Consider the following 21187-nt stretch of genomic DNA (forward strand, 5'->3'; position numbering starts at 1 on the left):
AGGCATTTCAGACAGCACTTCCAGAATTGTTTGCAGCACTCAAAACTGATAATACAATTGAGCACTCCTGGAGTTAACAGCTGTTAATGCTGGTGAAAAGATGATCCCACATGTTAGTAGTTCCCCATCCTTAGTCTAGGTCATGGGTTGATCACCTGTGATATGCAACCTTCCTGGGCAGGATGCGGGATTACTTAATCCAAGTTCACTCCTTGCATTCAGAATCAACTACATAAACACTCTAGTTTCTAGGGGATTTCATTTTAAACAGACGTTCTGCATTTTACTCAGTTGCCTAGACTTTTAATTGTTAAAAAATGAAAGTCTGTTCATTTGTTGGGACATATTGAACAACTTGCCATATGTATGCCTGCATACAACTTTTTAAATCCCTGCAAGATTAAACATATTGCAAATTTAAAATACGGAATGCAGAAGCTATCGGTTAGATGGCTGTTTTGTTTTCCAATGAGTAGGCAGTCATAGTTATGTAATTTGTCAAGGTAGAAACTTTTAAAGGGATGGTTGTCAGTATAGTGGTACATCGGTTTAAGAACAGTCCTGTTTATGAACAATTCGGTTTACGAATTCTGCAAAACCGGAAGAAGTGTCCCGCTTTGAGAAATTTACCTCGGTCTAAGAACAGAATCCAAATGGCGAAAGGGCACTGGCGGCGGGAGGCCTCATTAGGGAAAACGCGCCTTGGTTTAAGAACAGACTTCCAGAATGGATTAAGTTCATAAACCGAGGTACCACTGTATGTCTAGAAAACTTGTCCATTGCCATTGTTGCATCATCATGCTACAGCAAAGACTGGTATGCTTTTTACCAGATGATTAGTTTAGACTGGCAATCATTACTTTTGTCAGTATGCACACACTCTAAATGTAACACTTGGAGCTTCAAGGCATTTTTAGAAATACAGGTTAGCCCACTCCAAGGAGCTCCAAATCAGGATGGCAAAGTGGGGGAAAGATGGGAGCAAAGTGAAAGGACACAAGGATACTGTAGTTGTGGCCTCTGTGGTCAGCCAAAACAAAGGGATAGGACCACAGACTCCTACTTTCTGTTTGCTAGAATGCCTGCTCATCCACACCCTCGTCTGAGTTTTATTTTCAAATGCTAACCTGCAGCAAGCTGTGAACCAGCTTTGCCCCATCCCTATGAGATCTGGCAACAGCCAATGTAATTCAACAATAGCTGTAACAAGTCTGTCCTTCAGCATACCGGGAAGTGGATAGTAAATGATGGAAGGAGAGATGGGAATCAGAAGAATTCTCTATCCATGGTAAAATCCCTTCTTGCTGATAGGGAAGGATCTGCGCCACCCCCCAATACACAACTAAACTTGTCAGTGGTCCTCTCAAGGAGGGGATGGAAGAAACAGCTTCTGCTTGAATCAGAGAATGAAGTGTGGAGCACTAAGGGAGCTTCACTGACTCTCTAGTTCTGTGATGGCACTTCCCAGTAGGAATAGCAGTATCATGGTCCTGCTGATTATTGGTAAGGTAAAGGTAAAGGTACCCCTGCCCGTATGGGCCAGTCTTGACAGACTCTGGGGTTGTGCGCCCATCTCACTTAAGAGGCCAGGGGCCAGCGCTGTCCGGAGACACTTCCGGGTCACGTGGCCAGCGTGACATCGCTGCTCTGGCGAGCCAGAGCCGCACACGGAAACGCCGTTTACCTTCCCGCTGGTAAGCGGTCCCTATTTATCTACTTGCACCCGGGGGTGCTTTCGAACTGCTAGGTTGGCAGGCACTGGGACCGAGCAGCGGGAGCGCACCCCGCCGCAGGGATTCGAACCGCCGACCTTTCGATCGGCAAGTCCTAGGCGCTGAGGCTTTAACCCACAGCGCCACCTGTATCACTCTGTAAATAAACGGTGATGATAATTATAGTAATTGAACTCATTTCTGACCTCTGAATTTAGGTTCATCAGCCCCTTCTTCCTTTTTATTAGTGGGATTTTTTGTTTGTTTCCACTGTAACAAGCAGCCTGACAAAGCCATCTTCACCCCTGGAAGATGGGACCCAATGTGCTGGGCTATACTCCATCTTTCAAGGGAAATTCTCCTCAGTCTGCTTCTGTCTGTGAAGCCTGCTGTGAGGTCCTGGTACACACAGTCTCATAACATTAGCTATATATTTATAGTTTCCTCTTTGCAGCCATATGAGATAGGAAGTTGACAGATAAATAACAAAGTCTTTGGAAGCTGTGCGTATGTGTTTGAGCAATACATTCACAACCTCACCAAGGTTGCCTGTGTCGTCTTTTTGAGACTCTCTGGAATCCTAACCCAAGGAACATTTGATATCTAGTTGTCCCCTGATGGTCTCATTTTGTATTTAAGTACAAAATACATATATCCTTAAAAGCCAGAAAGAATGAAATACTGGATAAAATGCTAAGGAAAAATCAAGACAGGTAGCTGAAAAAAACAACAGTTATAGGCCAGATAAATTGATATTTTTTGGATCAATTTTTGTTGGTGAAAATGTATGTAATCAGTTTAGTTAAAAGTAATTATTGTTTGGATATAACATGCAATAAATAAAATAACAAGCACAACAACAATTCCATTCTACCTGACAATTACCTAAAGCTTGCATACTCTTTCAATAAACTGGTCCAGAAAAATATTACATTACCTTATTTTGTGTATCTCATTTTCTGGAGTTTCAAAGGAACTCAAGTTTTTGCCACTGTACTATAATTACCACTTCCTCTGTGCCCCAGCCCAGCCAATACAGTAACACCTTACTTACAGGCAACTGCCAAGAAAAGAAGATACATGCAATACCAGTGAATTGTGTGGTGGTTTTCCTGAAGCCAGATAACCTACAGAAGGCAAATTAGTGCTGCCTCTGATTTTGTAGGCACCGAAGCTTGGTTATCTGATTATTTGTTGAAAGCTGCTTTGAGCTTGTGTAAAGGTTGCCTGTAAATGTGTTATTTTTAAAAGAATTGTCTTGTTTACAGGGCATACTTTTTCGAGAGTTGTCTTGTTTACAGGACACATTTTTTGGAGAGCAACTTAATGTTTTGAGGTGTTAGGATAAAAACGCAAGAGCAGCTCCTTTAAACGGACTGCCTGGGGAAAAAAAATAGCAGAAGGAATAAGTTTTCCTCTGTTTATGCAGGTGGACTATTTTGTTTGGGCATCTGAGTTGCTTGTTTTGAGGTACATTGGTACCTCGGGTTAAGTACTTAATTCGTTCCAGAAGTCCATACTTAACCTGAAACTGTTCTTAACCTGAAGCACCACTTTAGCTAATGGGGCCTCCTGCTGCCGCCGCAGCACAATTTCTGTTCTCATCCTGAAGTAAAGTTCTTAACCTGAAGCAATATTTCTGGGTTAGCGGAGTCTGTAACCTGAAGCGTATGTAACCTGAGGTACCACTGTATTCTCCAGCACTAATGTAAATACTTGCTTAATGGTGGTACATTAGTCTAAAATGATTGTATACCTCTCAAATCACCAGGAGACTTAATCCCCATGGTTGACTTCAGTGAGACTACTTTGGAGTAATTAATTTTGTGGATTGCAATCTTTTATCATTCACTGAGCATAAATCACGAGCTGCCTTTTCATTAACCCTTCATTGCACTTGCACATTTATCTTTTTGGAATAAAACACTTAGAAGCAAAACAGTTCAGTAGTCAGGCTTGAGTATCCGAAGCATTTAAAATTTAGAGTGCAGATCTTACAGCTTTGTTGTTGTTGTTGTTGTTTAACCTTCCCAACTGCTTTACTTACAGTGTTAGGTTGTGTGGTCCCTGGAAGCAGCTATATGATGTTGCAGGCTGGAATTATTTACTATACAGTATATATCAAACCTAATACTATAGTGGGAGAAGTTTTGGGACACAGTAGTACATGTGAGTTTGATAATGCTGGTAACACAAGCAAATGGGGCAAGCTGTAGTTCCCAACGCTGCCGCATAAGGAGTGCCAGATGTAGTATTTATTCAGCAGAAAGAAATGGTATGGGCTGTGCAAGTTCCATCCTCCATTGTTCTGTGCTCAGGCTTTCAGTTTTTGGAAAATATTCCTACGTTGTGACCAAAAACATTTGCCACTGATTTCCCACTATAGAACCCTGCCCACCCCCACCCGCTCCCTTAGAAGTATATGCAGAGTCAGATTACTGCTATTCTAGCAAACATCCTGTAAATTAAAAACGGTAGTTCTCAAGAAATTTGGCTCCATCATTTGCAATTTCTACTAAGGGACTCAGCAGCCGCATAAGACCTTCTGTGGAATTTAAGCATGGTTTACCATAAAAGCAAAAATAAATTTTGACATTTGACTGCAAGCCATAAATATTGGATAAGGACACTGATAACTTCTTTCTCTTGGCTTTTTTTCTGAGTTGGATTCCTGTAAGAGATAAAACCAGTGTTAGAAACGCAGATATATAATCTAATCAACAAATACAGCAGTGTTTCTGTGAGACGTATGTGCACACTGATTACAGCTGATTGGTTGGACGGGACTTCAGGAATATGAGTTGTCATCTTGTTCTTTCAACTTCCCAAGCTGCCTTTGTACCTTTGATCTTTTATTTGTTGGGGGCTGCTATAGTTGCCATTTTATAAACTTGAAAAAACAAACCTTTTATATGAAAGCAGATGTAACTCTTGTCAAGACTTTTTTTTGGATTTAAAATGTTTATCTATCCTGGGAATTGTACTTGGGCTAAGCCTGAAAAACAGCTTAAAATATATTTAGTTAAAATAAAAAATTTAAAAATAGTCGTGTAGTATCTTAAAGGTAAAGGGACCCCTGACCTTTAGTCGAGTCGCAGACGACTGTGGTTGCGGCGCTCATCTTGCTTTACTGGCCGACGGAGCCGGCATACAACTTTCAGATACCATGCACACAAAAGCAGATACCTATAACAAACTTAGTTGCTCTCTAAGGTGCTACTGGACTTTAATTTTTTTTATATTTTGACTGCATCAGACCAGCACGACTACCTACCTGAATTTATATTTAGTTAGTTTGTGGCGCTGTGGTCTAAACCACAGAGCCTAGGGCTTGCGGATCAGAAGGTCGGCAGGTCGAATCCCTGCAACAGGGTGAGCTCCCATTGCTCGGTCCCTGCTCCTGCCAACCTAGCTGTTAGAAAGCACATCATAGTGCAAGTAGATAAATAGGTACCACTCCTGGGGGAAGGTAAACGTCGTTTCCATGCACTGCTCTGGTTTCACCAGAAGCGGCTTAGTCATGCTGGCCACATGACCCAGAAAAACTGTCTGTGGACAAACATTAGCTCCCTCGGGCAGTAAAACAAAATGAGCGCCGCAACCGGATCTAATGGTCAGGGGTCCTTTACCTTTACCTAGTTTGTGTATATACCCCAGGCACTCTCAGGCCCCCACTGAGACAGAACGGCCCAGAGATTCATCTCTACACACCTTCAAGGCTGTGCTATTCCTAGATATTTGAACCCTTTTCCTATTAGTTTCTTAATCACCCTACACTCTTTCTCCAAGCTTTCTGCATTTACCCTTATTTTGGTGCTTCATCTAGCTTTCACAGGCCCTGCCCCAGACCAAACAAGCATCCAGTTCCTGAAGAGAGGCTGTGGCCAACACTCCTTGCTTTTCCTCTTCACAAATGGCCAGATTGCACTTAATTAACCATCTGTTTTATTGGCTAGTTTTACATATTGGGAAAAGGGGAACACAGAGCTTCAGAAATGAAGCTCAAAACCGTGTGATACTGGAGACTGCATGTGAAGACTTGGAACAGGAGTGATTTTTTCCTGCTTTTTATACATGATTGCTGTAAAATGGAGATGGGAAGAGTTTTCACAGGATAAAAATGAGACTACTGGAAAGGCCAAATCTATGTGTGTTTAAAAATGTAATATTTTGTGTTTTATTTTTATAAGCGGTCATATATGAATTTCACTTGCAAAAAAATATGGAAAGGGTGATGACAGCTTAATTATTTTGAATAACTTTTAGAACAGAGGATAAAGTAACATAAATTAATCTGCAAAAAAGGAAACACGTTTAAGGCCTTGTATAATGAAGTAGGTGGTGTTAATATATAATATTGGTGGAGATAGTTCCTTTCAGCAGTGTTTAGGTGATCATCACAGCATTTCTTGGTAATCATACTAAATGTATAGTAGCAGTTGTTTCAGAATCCAAAAGTATTGGCAGGGCATAAGTGCTGTTTACATGTATTTTATAAATAGAGGACTTAATTACTATTGTTGCTGTTCCAGTGAGGGCATTAAGTCCTCAATCAGGAAGACCACCCATGGAATCAGAAAATTACTACTCTGGGAGTGTATACACAAACAATAACAGTGAAAAAAGGTCACCACCAGTATCAGTTCTTTTTTATTTAGCCATTATATAGGGCCAAGCAGCCAAACTGAAATACGTCTGCAGAAGTCAGTTGTTGTTAAACCATTAGCTCCCTCGGGAGCTAATGTTTGTCCACAGACAGTTTTTCTGGGTCATGTGGCCAGCATGACTAAGCCGCTTCTGGTGAAACCAGAGCAGTGCATGGAAACGACGTTTACCTTCCCACAGGAGTGGTACCTATTTATCTACTTGCACTATGATGTGCTTTCTCAAGCTTAAGATGTGGTCTTCTTCACTGCCTGGTAAGGGCATTAAGACCTGCAAATGGAACCTGGTTAGTTAGATTTGTCATGGCCTGATGAATGTCAGCTTGTAGTAACATGGAGGTGGGCTTTTTCTCTGGTGCCACCAGTACTGTGGAATGCTCTGCCTGCTGAAATATGGGAGGCCCCATCGGTATTGGCAGTCTGGTCGCCCTTGAAGATGTGCCTCTTCAGATTAGCATTTCCTTCTGTTAAATATTTAATTTTGGATGTTTTAATGTAGTTGTTTTACTGTGTGTGTTAATTATGGAGTTTTATAATTGGCTTTATTCTTAGTATTTTGCTGTTGGATTTTGTCTCTCATCTGCCTTGGTAGCTTTTCTTGAAATAAAATGCAATATATTGATAATTCTTTTTACTACTAAAATTACTATTAATAGTACAGCAGCAACATTGGGCTAAATCAGAGATAGCAAATATGACGACTTCCAGATGTAGTTGGACTCCAACTCCTTACATCGTTGACCATTGGCACTGTTGGCTGGGGCTGCTGGGAGTTAAGAGTCAAATATCATCTGGGGGGCTCCAAGTTGGGTACCACTGTGCCAAACAGTATGCATGCTGGTTGATGAGAATGGTCTCAAGTATTGTCTGAAAAAGACCTGAGCAAAGTAGAGGTAACCTAGAGCTGAGAGCGAATAGAAAAACAAGACAGATGAAACCACAGGTGGAACATTGACAAATCTTGAGTGCTACCCTGTACTCATCATAACGTATCATTATTGGCAGATCCCTGTGTGCATGCCACAATTCTGCAGAAGTGCAGAGAAAACACCAAATGTGGAAGTGGCCACAGAGCTCTTGCTTCCTGAGAAACTCTCCTTTTGCCTTTTAGTGGTGGTGGTGGCGTCTGTTAGAGAGGAGTCTTCAAGCCTTATGACTGTGAACGTTGCCTTGAACACTTGTATGCAATGTTTTCTCGTTATGGAAGCCTTAAATGTGGTTGAATAAGATACTGGCAGTGGAGGGGGGGGCGCAAGGCCCTGGATGGCTGTTTGCAAGGAGAAACAGCACGATGTATGCACAGCCCTGGCTATCATTAAAAAGTTAGCAACAGTCTACTCCAGGGCTGGGGAGCCTGGCGCCCCACAAATCTTACTGAAGTCCAACTTTCAGTATGGCCAGGGGACAGGAATGATGGGAGTTGTAGTTTTACCCTATCTGGAGGACCACAGGCTCCACAGCCCTGGCATGGTTTCGGTCCATTCTCCACGCTCCCATGATTTCAGTGACAAAAGGACCCCCAAGGTAGCTTATAAATAGAACAAAGCATAAAACTCTACTATATCGCCTGCATCATGAATCCCTCTTCAGTTTGTGCTGTGGATAAACAACATTCCTCTGGTAAATATGCTCCAAGTCATGAGTTACCTTGACAGGACTCAAGGCAGTAGGAAGTTGTACAAATCCTGCCGACCTAGTTCTTTGTGTAACTTGGGGAGCTGCCATCCGCATTGTGTTTGTGACACAGGAGTGCTTCTGCCTGTCAATGGTTATGTCTAAAAACACGATGTGGAAAGAGTAATGTAAGCTGTGTTCAAGAAGGGTACATTGACTGACGGGTGTTGCCAGAGGCAGAAAAAGCAGATGTTGCCAAGAGAGATGGGAGCGGCTTGGCAGCAATCACAGGGTGTGGGCCAGCCCTTTCCAACAGACACAGCAGCGAGTTCTGAGGAATCCAAAACGAATCAGGCCTGCCTGCAAGTATTTGGCTATTTAAAACAACCCGATGAACTTCAACTTTCCACCCAGAAGATACTGTTCCTTCTCTCTGCCAGTTCATTTCCTTCCCCACTGCCATTTTCCTCCCATTTCTTTGAACCGCTAGCCTTTTAAAAAAGCCCTTTCCTACCTTCCTACTCTTCTCTCTTTTGACATGCTGTGTTCCCAAACCCCAGCTGCACCTCGTCTTACAGCTTTGCTTTTTATTTCTCGCCTCCAAACCCAGATTGGAGCATCTCTGCGAATCACAGTTGACGATCCTTACTATTAGAGCAGTTTAGTCACTGGCGGAAGGAGTTTTCTGCCAGCCCCACACTTTTGCAACATTGCCACAGCTTATTCAGTTGCTGCAAGAGGTGTCAATGGCATATAATATATGAAGCAACTTCCAGACCCTTATTGGAGGGTGAGATACGACTCGAGCCATATTGTTATCATGAAACATCAAGTAACATTTCTGGTGCTTTTTATATGGGCTTCCTTGCCAGTATTTGAACCTCTGATATAAGCTAGATGCCAAACAGCACCTTAAACCTAGGTTGCGCTTGCCACAGTGGAATGTCTTTGTTTGTCGGGGTTGGAATAAATGACCCTCGGGGTCCCTTCCAGCTCTACAGTTCTACGATTCTATGATCTCAGCTACATTGTTTGAATGTAGCTTTCTCGTACAACAATTCTCTTGTCCCAGTATGCAAGAAGAAGAAACACACAAAGTGGAAATGGCAATGAACCATGAACTAAGGCAGAAGTTTTTAAATGCTGATTGCTGGGTTCCATTTGGGTGGCTTGTGGAAAGCAGTCGTGTGTGTGTGTGTGTGTGTGTGTGTGCGCGCTTGCTTGCGCGCTTCTGAAATACCACTTGTTGGAAGCTGCGAGAGAAATTGCCTCTTAAATGTTGTAATAGCTTTATGAATAGGCTTATTAGTAGCCTTTTGAAGTTAAATATTTCATTTGACTGAATTGTTTGTGTGTGTTTCATCACAATCTGATAGAAGTGGCAGTTAATCACATCTAAATTAATTTTAAGTGCTTGCTGCACTAGATCATTTTAGTGGGTCTGGCTTCATCGTTGAAACAGATGGGTTGTGCAGCTGAGATGCTTGATGGATCCATCCTTGGTACACTGAATCAATTGATTGCTGGCAACCTTGCTCATAATTCAGGTAGCAATATGTGATATTTTAGGAATAGTTTTATTAATAACCACGTAGCTCTTTTTATAATACTACTTGAGTGTTCAGAGTGTTGAAACATATTTACAGCCTTGTAAGGCAGATGTGGGGGAACATTTCACCCTCCTCATGTTTGCTGAACTGCAGCTCCCATCAGCCCCAGCAAGCATGGCCAATGGGTATTGTAGTTAAGCAATATCTGGAGAGCTGAAGAGCCCCTACACTTGTTGTAAGATAAGATCTATATTAACATAAGCTGTGCAGGATCAGACAAAAGACCCATCTCATCTGTCAGGTTTACCACACTGGTAATGTTGTCACCTAGAGAACCTAGATTTGTAGGCCTATTAATTAATTAATAAATGCCTCCTGGAAAACCTCCAGAGCTGGCTATTAATTTTATGTATTTATTTCAATAATTCATATCTTCTGAGAGAGTCTCGGCAGCTTACATCCTTCATCAAACACAAAACAATACCTTAGCTGCAAGCATCGTTTGAAAACTGCCTTTCAACTCCCCATTAGTCACTTTTATGCTGGCTGTTCTGTTTTCTTCACTATCTTCCATCTTGCCTTTCACTCTGCTAGTCCGAATGCCACAGGAGCTCCCTTCCAATTCTCCTCCCACAAAACCCAGCACACTGAGCCCTTAAAATCACCCTCTGTGCTCTTCCTCCACCTTCCAAATAGTTCACTTTATAGCTAATTATAACTATATACTCTCCTACACATTTCTCAACAATTCACTGCCTCTTGCTGCCAAATCATTCCTCACGGCACTGCTGTGCCAATCCTCCCTAAAGTCCCACAAACCTCCCTCTCATCTCGCCCAACCTTTCAGTGCTGTAGAAAAACTCTTTCTGAAGTCAACAGCCCCTGCTCCTTATCAGTAGCATTATTGAACCATCACATTGTGGTTAATAGATGCGGGCAGACCTGTTTTCCTTGAATTTCTCCAGTCACCTTTTATTACGTCTGTACATTGCCTTTCCATCATAAGCTACCCAAGGTAGTTAAGATTAAAATGAACTCTTTAAAGGTTATATATTGAGCAATATTGATATAATGGTTAGTGTCAGAATAGGATCTGGGAGACCAGAGTTTGAATTCCCACTCAGCCATGAAGCTCACAGGGGGACTTTGCGTCTCTCACCGTGAACTCCTGCCAGGAGAAGTGGGATATAAATGTAGTATTAATAATTGTGTGTATGAAAATGGGGTGGGGGTGGGGGGGTTGGAAATCACAGTTTGTTGTGAAATGGTGGCCACTCGGTCACATTTTGCATTAGCCCTAGGTGTGCACAGTAGTTCAAAGTTAACAAAATTGCCTCTCAGTTTGAGGAGACGTACTACCCTTCTGCAAAGCAAAGCAAAAACAAACATTTGCAGTATATTTGATTTTTAGAACAATTCTTGGCTCAGCTGGTGAATTTCCTTGTAATTGCCACAACACAGAGAATTTTTAGAGTAGAAATTCTGCGGAGAAGGGTGCACGTGATGAAGTCGTAATGGAAGTGAAACTACCGAAAATAATGATTTTGCATAGACTTTTCTCTGTCTTCTTTAAACAAATGGGGGGAATTGGAAGGTGAGCTCATATTGCAGAAGTGATGCTGCAGACCCAGGGTATCTTGTACAGTGGTAAAGGTAAAGGGACCCCTGACCATTAGGTCCAGTCATGGCCGACTTTGGGGTTGCAGCGCTCATCTCGCTTTATTGGCCGAGGGAGCCGGCGTACAGCTTCCGGGTCATGTGGCCAGCATGACTAAGCCACTTCTGGTGAACCAGAGCAGTGCACAGAAACGCCGTTTACCTTCTCGCCGGAGCGGTACCTATTTATCTACTTGCACTTTGACGTGCTTTCGAACTGCTAGGTTGGCAGGAGCAGGGACCGAGCAACGGGAGCTCACCCCATCGCTGGGATTCGAACCGCTGACCTTCTGATCGGCAAGTCCTAGGCTCTGTGGTTTAACCCACAGCGCCACCCGCGTCCCCTGTACAGTGGTACCTCGGGTTAAGTACTTAATTCGTTCTGGAGGTCCGTTCTTAACCTGAAACTGTTCTTAACCTGAAGCACCACTTTAGCTAATGGGGCCTCCCACTGCCGCCGCGCGATTTCTGTTCTCATCCTGAAGCAGAGTTCTTAACCCAAGGTACTATTTCTGGGTTAGCGGAGTCTGTAACCTGAAGCGTATGTAGCCTGAAGCGTATGTAACCTGAAGCGTATGTAACCTGAAGCGTATGTAACCTGAGGTACCACTGTACGACCCTTTCCCTCCCCAAGAGAAATCTGTGAATAGGACCTCAGAGGACGCATGCCAAGCGGCTTATAAGGCATTCCTGCTCAAAAGGCATAGCTGCTCAGTTTCTCCATGAGTAAGTCATCTGGCTAGCTTAAAGGAATTGCCTTACAAGGAAGATCTGAGCTGCTGTGAAATGCAAGCTATATTGGGTAGAAACAGTAACTGGGAAAAAATAGCTCAACCTTTCAAAAACTTGATATGAGGATGGTGCCTACCCTCCTGCTCATCTTTCCTACACTGCTACTTCTTTCAGGCTTTGCATATCTCTGTGCAGCTGCTACTCTGGCTTACTGGTTATCCTCCCCACCACTCTGGTGGAGCTATTCCAGTGGGACCAGTGCCACACATAGAGCCAGTACCACAGGTAGAGCCATGTGCTTGACCATGGCAGGCGTGCTAGCATTGCTTTGCTTTTGAGTTTCTAGTACTGTGGCCTTCAGACTCATGGCTGGTGTTGGCAAACGTTTCTACTAGTGGTAGCCCCTCAAAATGGGATTTCTTCCCAAGGAAGTCCCAGTCGCCCACACCTTGCAGGCTTTTGCAAAGATAGCCGAAAGCTTATTTCGGGCTGACTAAACAATTTTAATTATTTTAACAGGGATTATTATTTTGTTGTTTTGGCATTTGTTTTTGGTTAAGCGCTTGAAATAGTTCTGAAACTTCCTTATTTCGCACTGAACGCAGTAACTCTGTATTGGAATTGCTAGGAATTGTTAACTGCTTGCAAACCACTGCTTTTCAACCTTTGGACAGCTCCTGCCACCCCCAGCCACCTTGGCCAATGGACAAAGAGGATGGGAGTTATAGTGCAACATAATCTGGGGGCTCAAGGCTGAAGAACACAGTTGTAAACCACCTATGGAGCCTCTTCTAGCACTGAATGTCAGATTAAAGGGGTCCCCACCCCTTTTAAAGTGCAGTTATGAAGGCTATGTGGTTGAGGCTCTTTCTCCCTTCTAGACTAAAAACCTGTGGCGTTTTTCAGGTGGCTAGGAGAGCGGTATGGTGGCTCTATCTTCAGGTAGTTGGTTGGAGGCAGTAATTCCTCAGTGAAAACACAAGGCAAATACACACGGTCTTAAATACTCATGCTTAACTTTATTTCCGCAGGATAAGTTCAGAACGCAGAAAGGAGAAGTCCAGAGATGCAGCCAGGTGCAGGAGGAGTAAGGAATCGGAGGTGTTCTATGAACTGGCTCACCAGTTGCCTCTTCCCCACCATGTGAGCGCACATCTCGACAAAGCCTCAATTATGAGGCTAACGATCAGCTACCTGCGCATGAGAAAACTGCTTGATGCAGGTGAGATTTTACAGTTGAAGTAGGATGGAGTGAAAAGTAGGGTTTGGAACAATTCGGTGAATCAGAAGTTTTAACTCTTGTGTTTGTGTTGCAATGATCTGAAATTGTATCATTTCCCAGCAGCTTAATTTCACTCCCCACCCCCTGCAGGTCAGGAAGGTCATTTCGTGAAATAATTGGAGGGGAAAACCCAAGAACTATCTTTTTTTCAGTGGTTGGAGCTCAAAGTGTGCCATCCTCTCACCCTCTCCACGCCTGTGACATTGCTTTTGCTAGAGAATGTTACTTCCGCAGAATGATGAGCTCTGGAAGATATAACAGACTTGCTACATTTTGTTAAAGATTGCCAGCAACACAAGCTTTTTCGAGGTTTATTTGCATGTACCGGTATACCCTGCTCAGTTAAATTGCCACTGTTTCCACAATATTTTCTCAGCTGCCTCTACCATCTCTTTAAAAGCCCATTTTATATACCTTTTACGTAACCTTTAATACCTGGTTTATGAAGAGACAGACAGTAAAAGGCCCAGGGCATGGTTTGAAGGCACACGGTGCTCTAAACTTACTGAAACTAGTTTGCTCTATGCTTGGATGACACACACTGTAAGTTCCTGATTTACCTGAGAGAGCCAAACGTGTGTGATCTCATCCACTTGTGAAAGTACTTAATGGGGTGAGGACTTTTCCCTGAGAAATTTGTGATGTTAAGATATGTGAGTAGCATAGGTCATAAGTACGTATTAAAATTGGAGCAGACACCATAGTAGTACTATCATTATCAGTCCATGTCTTGTTTTAACATACAAAATCAAGTATTCTTCATTTTTTCATTAAACTGGTCCTCCTGTTTTACTTCACAGACTTTTATTAGTTTTGCTATAGTGATGAATATATCAGATACTGGAGTGTTGAGACAATATAATAATAATAGTAATAATAATAATAGCAATTAATTATAATAAATAATTATAATAAGTTGTTGTTTTGTTATTGTTATTATTATTATTATTAACAACTGCCTTTCATTTCAAGAAGAAATATAGAGGTATTCACAAACAAATTTATTATTTATACCCTACCCGTCTCAGGTATAAAAGCCAAGAAGCAAAATAATAATAATTTAAATCAATTACAAAAAATAGAGCTACCTGTAATTAAAATACATAGTAAAACAAGTAAATTAAAGCACCCATAATTAAATATACAATGAACAAGCTATTTAAAACAGCAAAACAGTTACAACAGTTAAACAACAATCAGAGTAAGAGATTCAGATCTAGGGATCTGGGAAATTGAATGCACTGGCTTTGTCTCCCAAATCTTTGACCAGGCATTATCATCAGATTGGTAACCAGTATCCTTCTCCCAGCATTCCTTTAGACCCTGTAGGTTTCCCATATCAAATTTAATTAGTTGATGGTGTACTCTTGCAGTCACATCCTTAGTATCAATATTGTATGTTCAAAGTCAGTCAAGGTTTTAGTGTCCTCGGAAATCTAAAATTTTGACTTTATAATGTATAATGTCCCTTATGAGCCTTCGGGCTACAAGAAGCCTTCATAAAGAAACTCTTGAGCTTTTATGTAGGTTCTTCAACTTTCATCTTTGATCAGCACCAACTTTTCACCTTGAAAGTGTTATTATGACTGGTGTATTATAGCGATGATATGAGCGAGTGCTGGTGGAATCAAACAGGAAATATGAACATTGGTGACCCACTAAATTTATCTAATGCCTAGGTGTCTGAAATCTAATGTGTAGATGTCTTAATGTCTAGGTGACCTGGAGGCAGAAGCTGAAATGGAGACTCAGCTGAATTGCTTTTACTTAAAAGCTCTTGACGGATTTGTCATGGTTCTCTCAGAGGATGGAGACATGATCTACATGTCTGAAAATGTGAACAAGTGCATGGGGCTCACACAGGTAGGAACCCAGCATCTCCTCCCATCGCTTTAGCTAAAATAAAATATTTTCCTACAATACAGCCACAGTCCCATTAACTTAAAAGTACTGAACCTGGGTTTGGTCCCGTGTTTTGTCTATGGAAAACACACTACTAGATTGAACTTTTTCTTTTGCAGTTCGAGTTGACCGGACACAGTGTGTTTGATTTCACTCATCCGTGTGACCAGGAAGAGCTGAGAGAAATGCTCACCCACCGAAATGGTAAAACAGAGACTTTCAGGCTTTTAACTTCAGGTCACATGCCTCATCTGATCGCTTGCTACTAATTATGCTTGATTGATTGAAGGATTAGCCTAACCCAGGATACCTAAATTAAGTCTGAAACACCCAAGGCTGCTTTTCAAAAGTTATGAAAAGTTTTTGCATTGAATGGTTTGTTATGTTGTACTTTTCTGACTATTGTAAGCTTCCTTGCAAGGGTTTGAACCCTAAAAGGTGGGAGTTACACAAATAAAAAACAGATTTTAATATATTGATTAGAAATTGTGATTCAGTTAATGCATTTGCCCAGCCAAGGATCCTCTTTGTGGGTCCAGAGCTCCTGCCTCCTTTGCACATATGGCAATGTGTGACTTGAGCAACCCTCACATAGATGTAGACATGCCTGGGCTGTACTTGTGCAAAATGTGCAAAATCGTTCCTTTTGAGGGCCTGGGGAGCCAGCCACTTGTAAAACGAGTAGTGCTATACACTCATAGATCCAACCCTTCCCATGCCACTGATGGATTGAGGAGTTTATATGAATCAAATCTATTGGCCTGTGGTCCCACACACATATATGATCTTCAGGCAGGAGACAATTTGAACCAGTACTGAGGATGCAAAATACATAGCAATCCTTGGTCTTTTGACCCTCGAGTGCCACTATTTCATCAAGTGAAAAGTTTTGGATGTGGAGCAACCATGGTTACATCAGCACAACAAGGGATAAATTGTGCCTTTTGACATAAAGCGCCATAGCTTACTACAGGGAATTTTTACTTGGAACGGTGGGATTACAACTTAAGCAGGATATTGTTGCTGCAGTTACTTGCACAAACTAATTTGTGTGCCTCATCGCAAGTGTACTTATCTGTCGCTTCATGCCATGGGAAGCTCTGAGCAAATATCAGTACCCTATACTGGTTTTCTCACCTGCAAAACAATTCATCTATCTTAATGATAGGATCTGTTTTCTGCATGTGCTTGAGAAGTACATTTAAGTACCTCTTGAAGATAAACTAAATCTGGTTTGACCTGCCTGGGGATTTGTTTGTTTGCCTTTAATTAAAAGAGGGGAGAGGCATTCTAAAACAACCTTGATACTATTCTGTTAATCCACCCACTTCTGAGTTATTGTCCTCTAGGCCTTTTAAATTTTCATCTACACTGAGCACCTGTCTCCCACAATATTGACTACTTCTGTATTAATTGCTGCATTTCCTGAAACTGACATAGTAGCCATGTTCTCAACTCCAGCAGTTTCTACAGCATTAGACACCCTCTGAAACCCTCCAAAGTGCTTTAAATTCTGCTGGAAAAGAAACCGTAGAAGTATTTTTGCTGCATTAAGTCTGGATTTCAGTTGTTGCCTTCTGGATTCAATATTGCATGAAGTAGTGTATAATACTGATATTTAACACTCTTGCATTAGGTCCTGTGAAAAAAGGGAAGGAACATAACACAGAGCGCAGCTTTTTCCTCAGAATGAAGTGTACATTGACCAGCCGAGGAAGAACTGTCAATATAAAGTCTGCCACATGGAAGGTAATCATACATGTGCTCTCAAAGCAACAGACTTTGACGTTAGAATGGCTGGTGTCAAGATTTACAGTAGATCCGCAGCTTACACACATGTGTACATGTTTAGCTATACGCACTTGGCAAAAAATAATAATAATAAATAATTAGAGGAGGAAGGCATCTGGGGAGGAAAGACTTTAGCGATCCCACCAGCCATTGCACCCAATGTTTTTTGCAGTCGGTGAGCCTTTGAGGAGCATCAGAGTAATGCTCGAATTAGCAATGGCTTTTGCTGCAAATTAGATACATAAGCTTGCTGCCTTTTGATGTTCCTCGGGGAATTTGAGTCGGTAGCTAAAGTTCAATTGCCGAATGGTGAGGCTCCTTGTCATACAATACCCCTTTCAACTTGTGTTGTTTGATTCCCTCCGTTACTTTGTCCTATATGGTAACCAATAAACACACAAGCCATAACAGGCTGTACTTTTGAATAAATAAGGTGTCCTATTCATTGTATCGGGGACGCAGGTGGCGCTGTGGGTTAAAGCCTCAGCGCCTAGGACTTGCCGATCGAAAGGTTGGCGGTTCGAATCCCTGCGGCGGGGTGCGCTCCCGCTGCTCGGTCCCAGCGCCTGCCAACCTAGCAGTTCGAAAGCACCTCCGGGTGCAAGTAGATAAATAGGGACCGCTTACCAGCGGGAAGGTAAACGGCGTTTCCGTGTGCGACTCTGGCTCGCCAGAGCAGCGATGTCACGCTGGCCACGTGACCCGGAAGTGTCTCCGGACAGCGCTGGTCCCTGGCCTCTTAAGTGAGATGGGCGCACAACCCCAGAGTCTGTCAAGACTGGCCCATACGGGCAGGGGTACCTTTACCTTTACCTTTATTCATTGTATCAAATTGTAGTATACCTTATTTATTCAGAAGTACAGCCGGTTACATCTTGTGTGTTTATTGAGTATGTTTCACGTAATCATAGGTTTGTTGTTGTTTTGCTATACGGTAACCAAGCTCTCTTTTTCACCCCAACACCCAGGTACTTCATTGCACAGGGCACATTCGCGTCTATGACAATTGCAACAACCAGACAGTGTGTGGATATAAAAAGCCCCCCATGACGTGTTTGGTGTTAATCTGTGAACCCATCCCCCATCCATCAAATATTGAAGTCCCCTTGGACAGCAAGACGTTCCTCAGCCGCCACTGCCTTGACATGAAATTTTCATACTGTGATGAAAGGTAAAAGCTCTGAGTGAAAGTAAGTGGTGCCTGGCTTTTCGTGTGAATGGTGGTAGGTGGATCTGCGTGTTGTTAAGTTATGCTTACCCTTTTCATAAGCTTATAACCAAAATCAAGGTTGTTTTTTTTAAAAAAAAAAACTTATTGAGGCAAGAACGCACTACATTGCCACCCAGTGGCCAAAAGAATTGAATACTTTATGCTAGCCAGTAACTAAAACATGGCACTTCTAAACATTCAACTTGGAGCAGAAGCGATTCTCACCATGAACACCAAGGGCATTTTATGTAGTTTCTGTTACACCTTTATGTAAAACATTTTCACCCCATGGTTTTATGCCCTGGGTGCATCTTATCTAAAACTCAAAGAAACAAAACAACCACTAGGAGTCAGAATATGATGCATGGCGATGGCAGTTATTATTGGAACTTGTGGCAATCTGAAATTGGTGGCATGAATTGGACTTAAAAGTTGTACTTGAATTCACAGATCTGAAGCAGCTGCCTTCTGTGTTAAATTACTGCTAGTTGTGATACGGAGGCATATATCTGCTATGATAAAAAGCAAAATGTAGGGAGCGATACCTATGTATTGGCTGTATCATTGCATTTGCGGAATGACTTCAGTGGAAGATCGCTTCTCCATGTGTCACTTGCCCCAAAATTTGCTCTGGAAGGTTGAAGGGACACTCCCCACCCTCAACATATTATTTGGGTAGGGGGAGCAGAGGGCGGGGAAGTTCTGTTGCACTTGCAGAAGTCATTTTGCACAAGCAACAATTTAGTTGGATACAGCCTGAAAAGGGCATGATGAGAACCTTGGAGGGCCTTTGTTATCAGTGTCTTGATTAGATTAGGGAAGCGACTTCCCCATTTTTTGAAAAATAAGTTATTTACAGGGAACACACAGGCTGGATCTAGACACATCAAAGAAGTGTTTCGGTTTAAAGCAGGGGTCAGCTACCTTTTTCAGCCATGGGCCTTTCCACCGTCCCTCAGACCATGTGGTGGGGCTGGACTATATTTTGAAAATAAATAAATAAATAAATAAATAAATTCCTATGCCCCACAAATAACCCAGAGATTTTAAATAAAAGCACACATTCTAATCATGTAAAAACACCCAGCAGGCCTCACAAATAACCCAGAGATGCATTTGAAATAAAAGGACACATTCTACTCCTGTAAAAACACCAGGCAAGCCCCACAAATAACCCAGAGATGCATTTTAAATAAAAGAACACATTCTACTCAGGTAAAAACACGCTGATTCCCGGACCGTCCGCAGGCCGGATTTAGAAGGCGATTGGGCTGCATCCAGCCCCCGGGCCTTAGGTTGCCTATCCCTGGTTTAAAGCATTGTAAATTTAAAGAGGGAAAACAGGTAGAGAAAAACAGGACTGCACGTCGCCATCTGGTGGCACAATGTTATATCGCACATACAACACATATAAATCACATTTTCTTTACCAGTCTAGCTGAGTCCTAATTTAATATGGGAAGTGACATTAATTCATATGGCTGTTTAAAAAGCCACAAGCCACTTATTTGCTAATGTAGCTAACCAAGTAGCTTGTGTTTGTTTCAGTAGCTCGCAGACTGGCTGTGATTTTCCTTGAAGTAACCTGCCCTTATTAAAAAACAAAATACCTTACCTTAAATAACGTTTTATCTGCCCTGCAATATGTAGAAATTACTGAATTAACATCCTTTCCCCCTTTTGTTTCAAGGATTACGGAACTGATGGGATACAACCCCGATGAGCTCCTGGGTCGCTCCATATATGAATATTATCATGCCCTGGACTCTGATCATCTGACCAAAACACATCATGACAGTAAGTGAGGGGGGTGGTTTAAGAAATGAGATAGTTGCAGGCTGAAGTACACTTTCTGTTGCTTACTTCCAGCTATCATGTGCCATAGTGCCAGCAACATTCTAAAGGCTATGGATTGTTTCACTGTTAACCATTTTAGACATTGCCTAACAATGTAACTAATGTGTGTCTTTCTGCTTCCAGTGTTCGCTAAAGGACAGGTGACCACCGGGCAGTACAGAATGCTTGCCAAACATGGGGGCTATGTTTGGGTCGAGACTCAAGCAACCGTCATATACAACAATAAGAATTCTCAGCCACAATGTATAGTGTGTGTGAATTATGTCTTGAGGTGAGCTTTCTGTGTTACCTGTGGGTATTTAGGGGTGGGTGTTTTTCGATGCCAAAGATCAGTCTAGTCACATCAGTATGCCTAAACAGCCTGGCTATCTATCTATCTATCTATCTATCTATCTATCTATCATCTGTGTAGTTCATGGTACAGTGGTGCCTCGCAAGACAAAATTAATCCGTTCCGCGAGTCTCTTCGTCTTGCGGTCTTTTCGTCTTGCGAAGCACGGCTATTAGCGGCTTAGCGGCTATTAACGGCTTAGCGGCTTTAAGAAAAAGGAAACAAACTCGCAAGAACTCACAAGACGTTTCGTCTTGCGAAGCAAGCCCATAGGGAAATTCGTCTTGTGGAACGACTCAAAAAATGGAAAACTCTTTCGTCTTGCGCGTTTTTCATCTTGCGAGGCATTCGTCTTGCGAGGTACCACTGTATTTATTCTCTCTCATTCTCTCTCTCTCTCGCTCTCTCTCATGCAATACTGTTGCCTTCGCTAGCAAAACATATCTCCTTCCATTTTAAGGGAAGCTATGAAAACCTGCCGTGTGAATGCATAATTCATATAACCCAGTTTGTATGTGTGTTTGCCCATTTTCATATTATGCTGTCAGAGATGCCCAAGGAAATTGCTAACAAGGATAACTAGAAAATGGTAACATCTTGAGTCATACCATAGCTCCTTTATTTCTGTGGATTGCCTCATTCTGTATTGGAGGGCACTTAAAGCGTATGTACACACACACACACACACACACACACGTAATATTCACCCAATGTATATACATTTTTATAGCTTGGTTTGTGCCTGAATCATGCTGCATATATATTAAAAATGAAAAACACTAGTAGACACCTGTATCTGTAAATGCATCCTAGTCTGCTTGTGTGTGTGCAGTCCAGTCCATCATGCAGACTCCCACAGGGCATTAACCCCATTAATACAAATAGC

The 21187-nt window shown here is 42.2% G+C and overlaps 1 protein-coding gene across 1 annotated transcript in view; it reads left to right on the forward strand.

Moving 5' to 3' along the window:
- Positions 1-21187, forward strand: part of HIF1A (hypoxia inducible factor 1 subunit alpha) — a 40843-nt gene that overhangs the window by 10618 nt on the left and 9038 nt on the right. The window contains exons 2-8 of the mRNA XM_079989050.1: positions 12960-13150; positions 14928-15073; positions 15232-15316; positions 16749-16861; positions 17872-18074; positions 19804-19910; positions 20094-20241. Coding sequence (XP_079845176.1) covers positions 12960-13150; positions 14928-15073; positions 15232-15316; positions 16749-16861; positions 17872-18074; positions 19804-19910; positions 20094-20241 — 993 coding nt within the window. The remainder of the gene's footprint in view (positions 1-12959; positions 13151-14927; positions 15074-15231; positions 15317-16748; positions 16862-17871; positions 18075-19803; positions 19911-20093; positions 20242-21187) is intronic.

The sequence above is a fragment of the Podarcis cretensis genome, assembly GCF_951804945.1.
Source record: "Podarcis cretensis genome assembly, chromosome: 1".
NCBI lineage: Eukaryota > Metazoa > Chordata > Lepidosauria > Squamata > Lacertidae > Podarcis > Podarcis cretensis.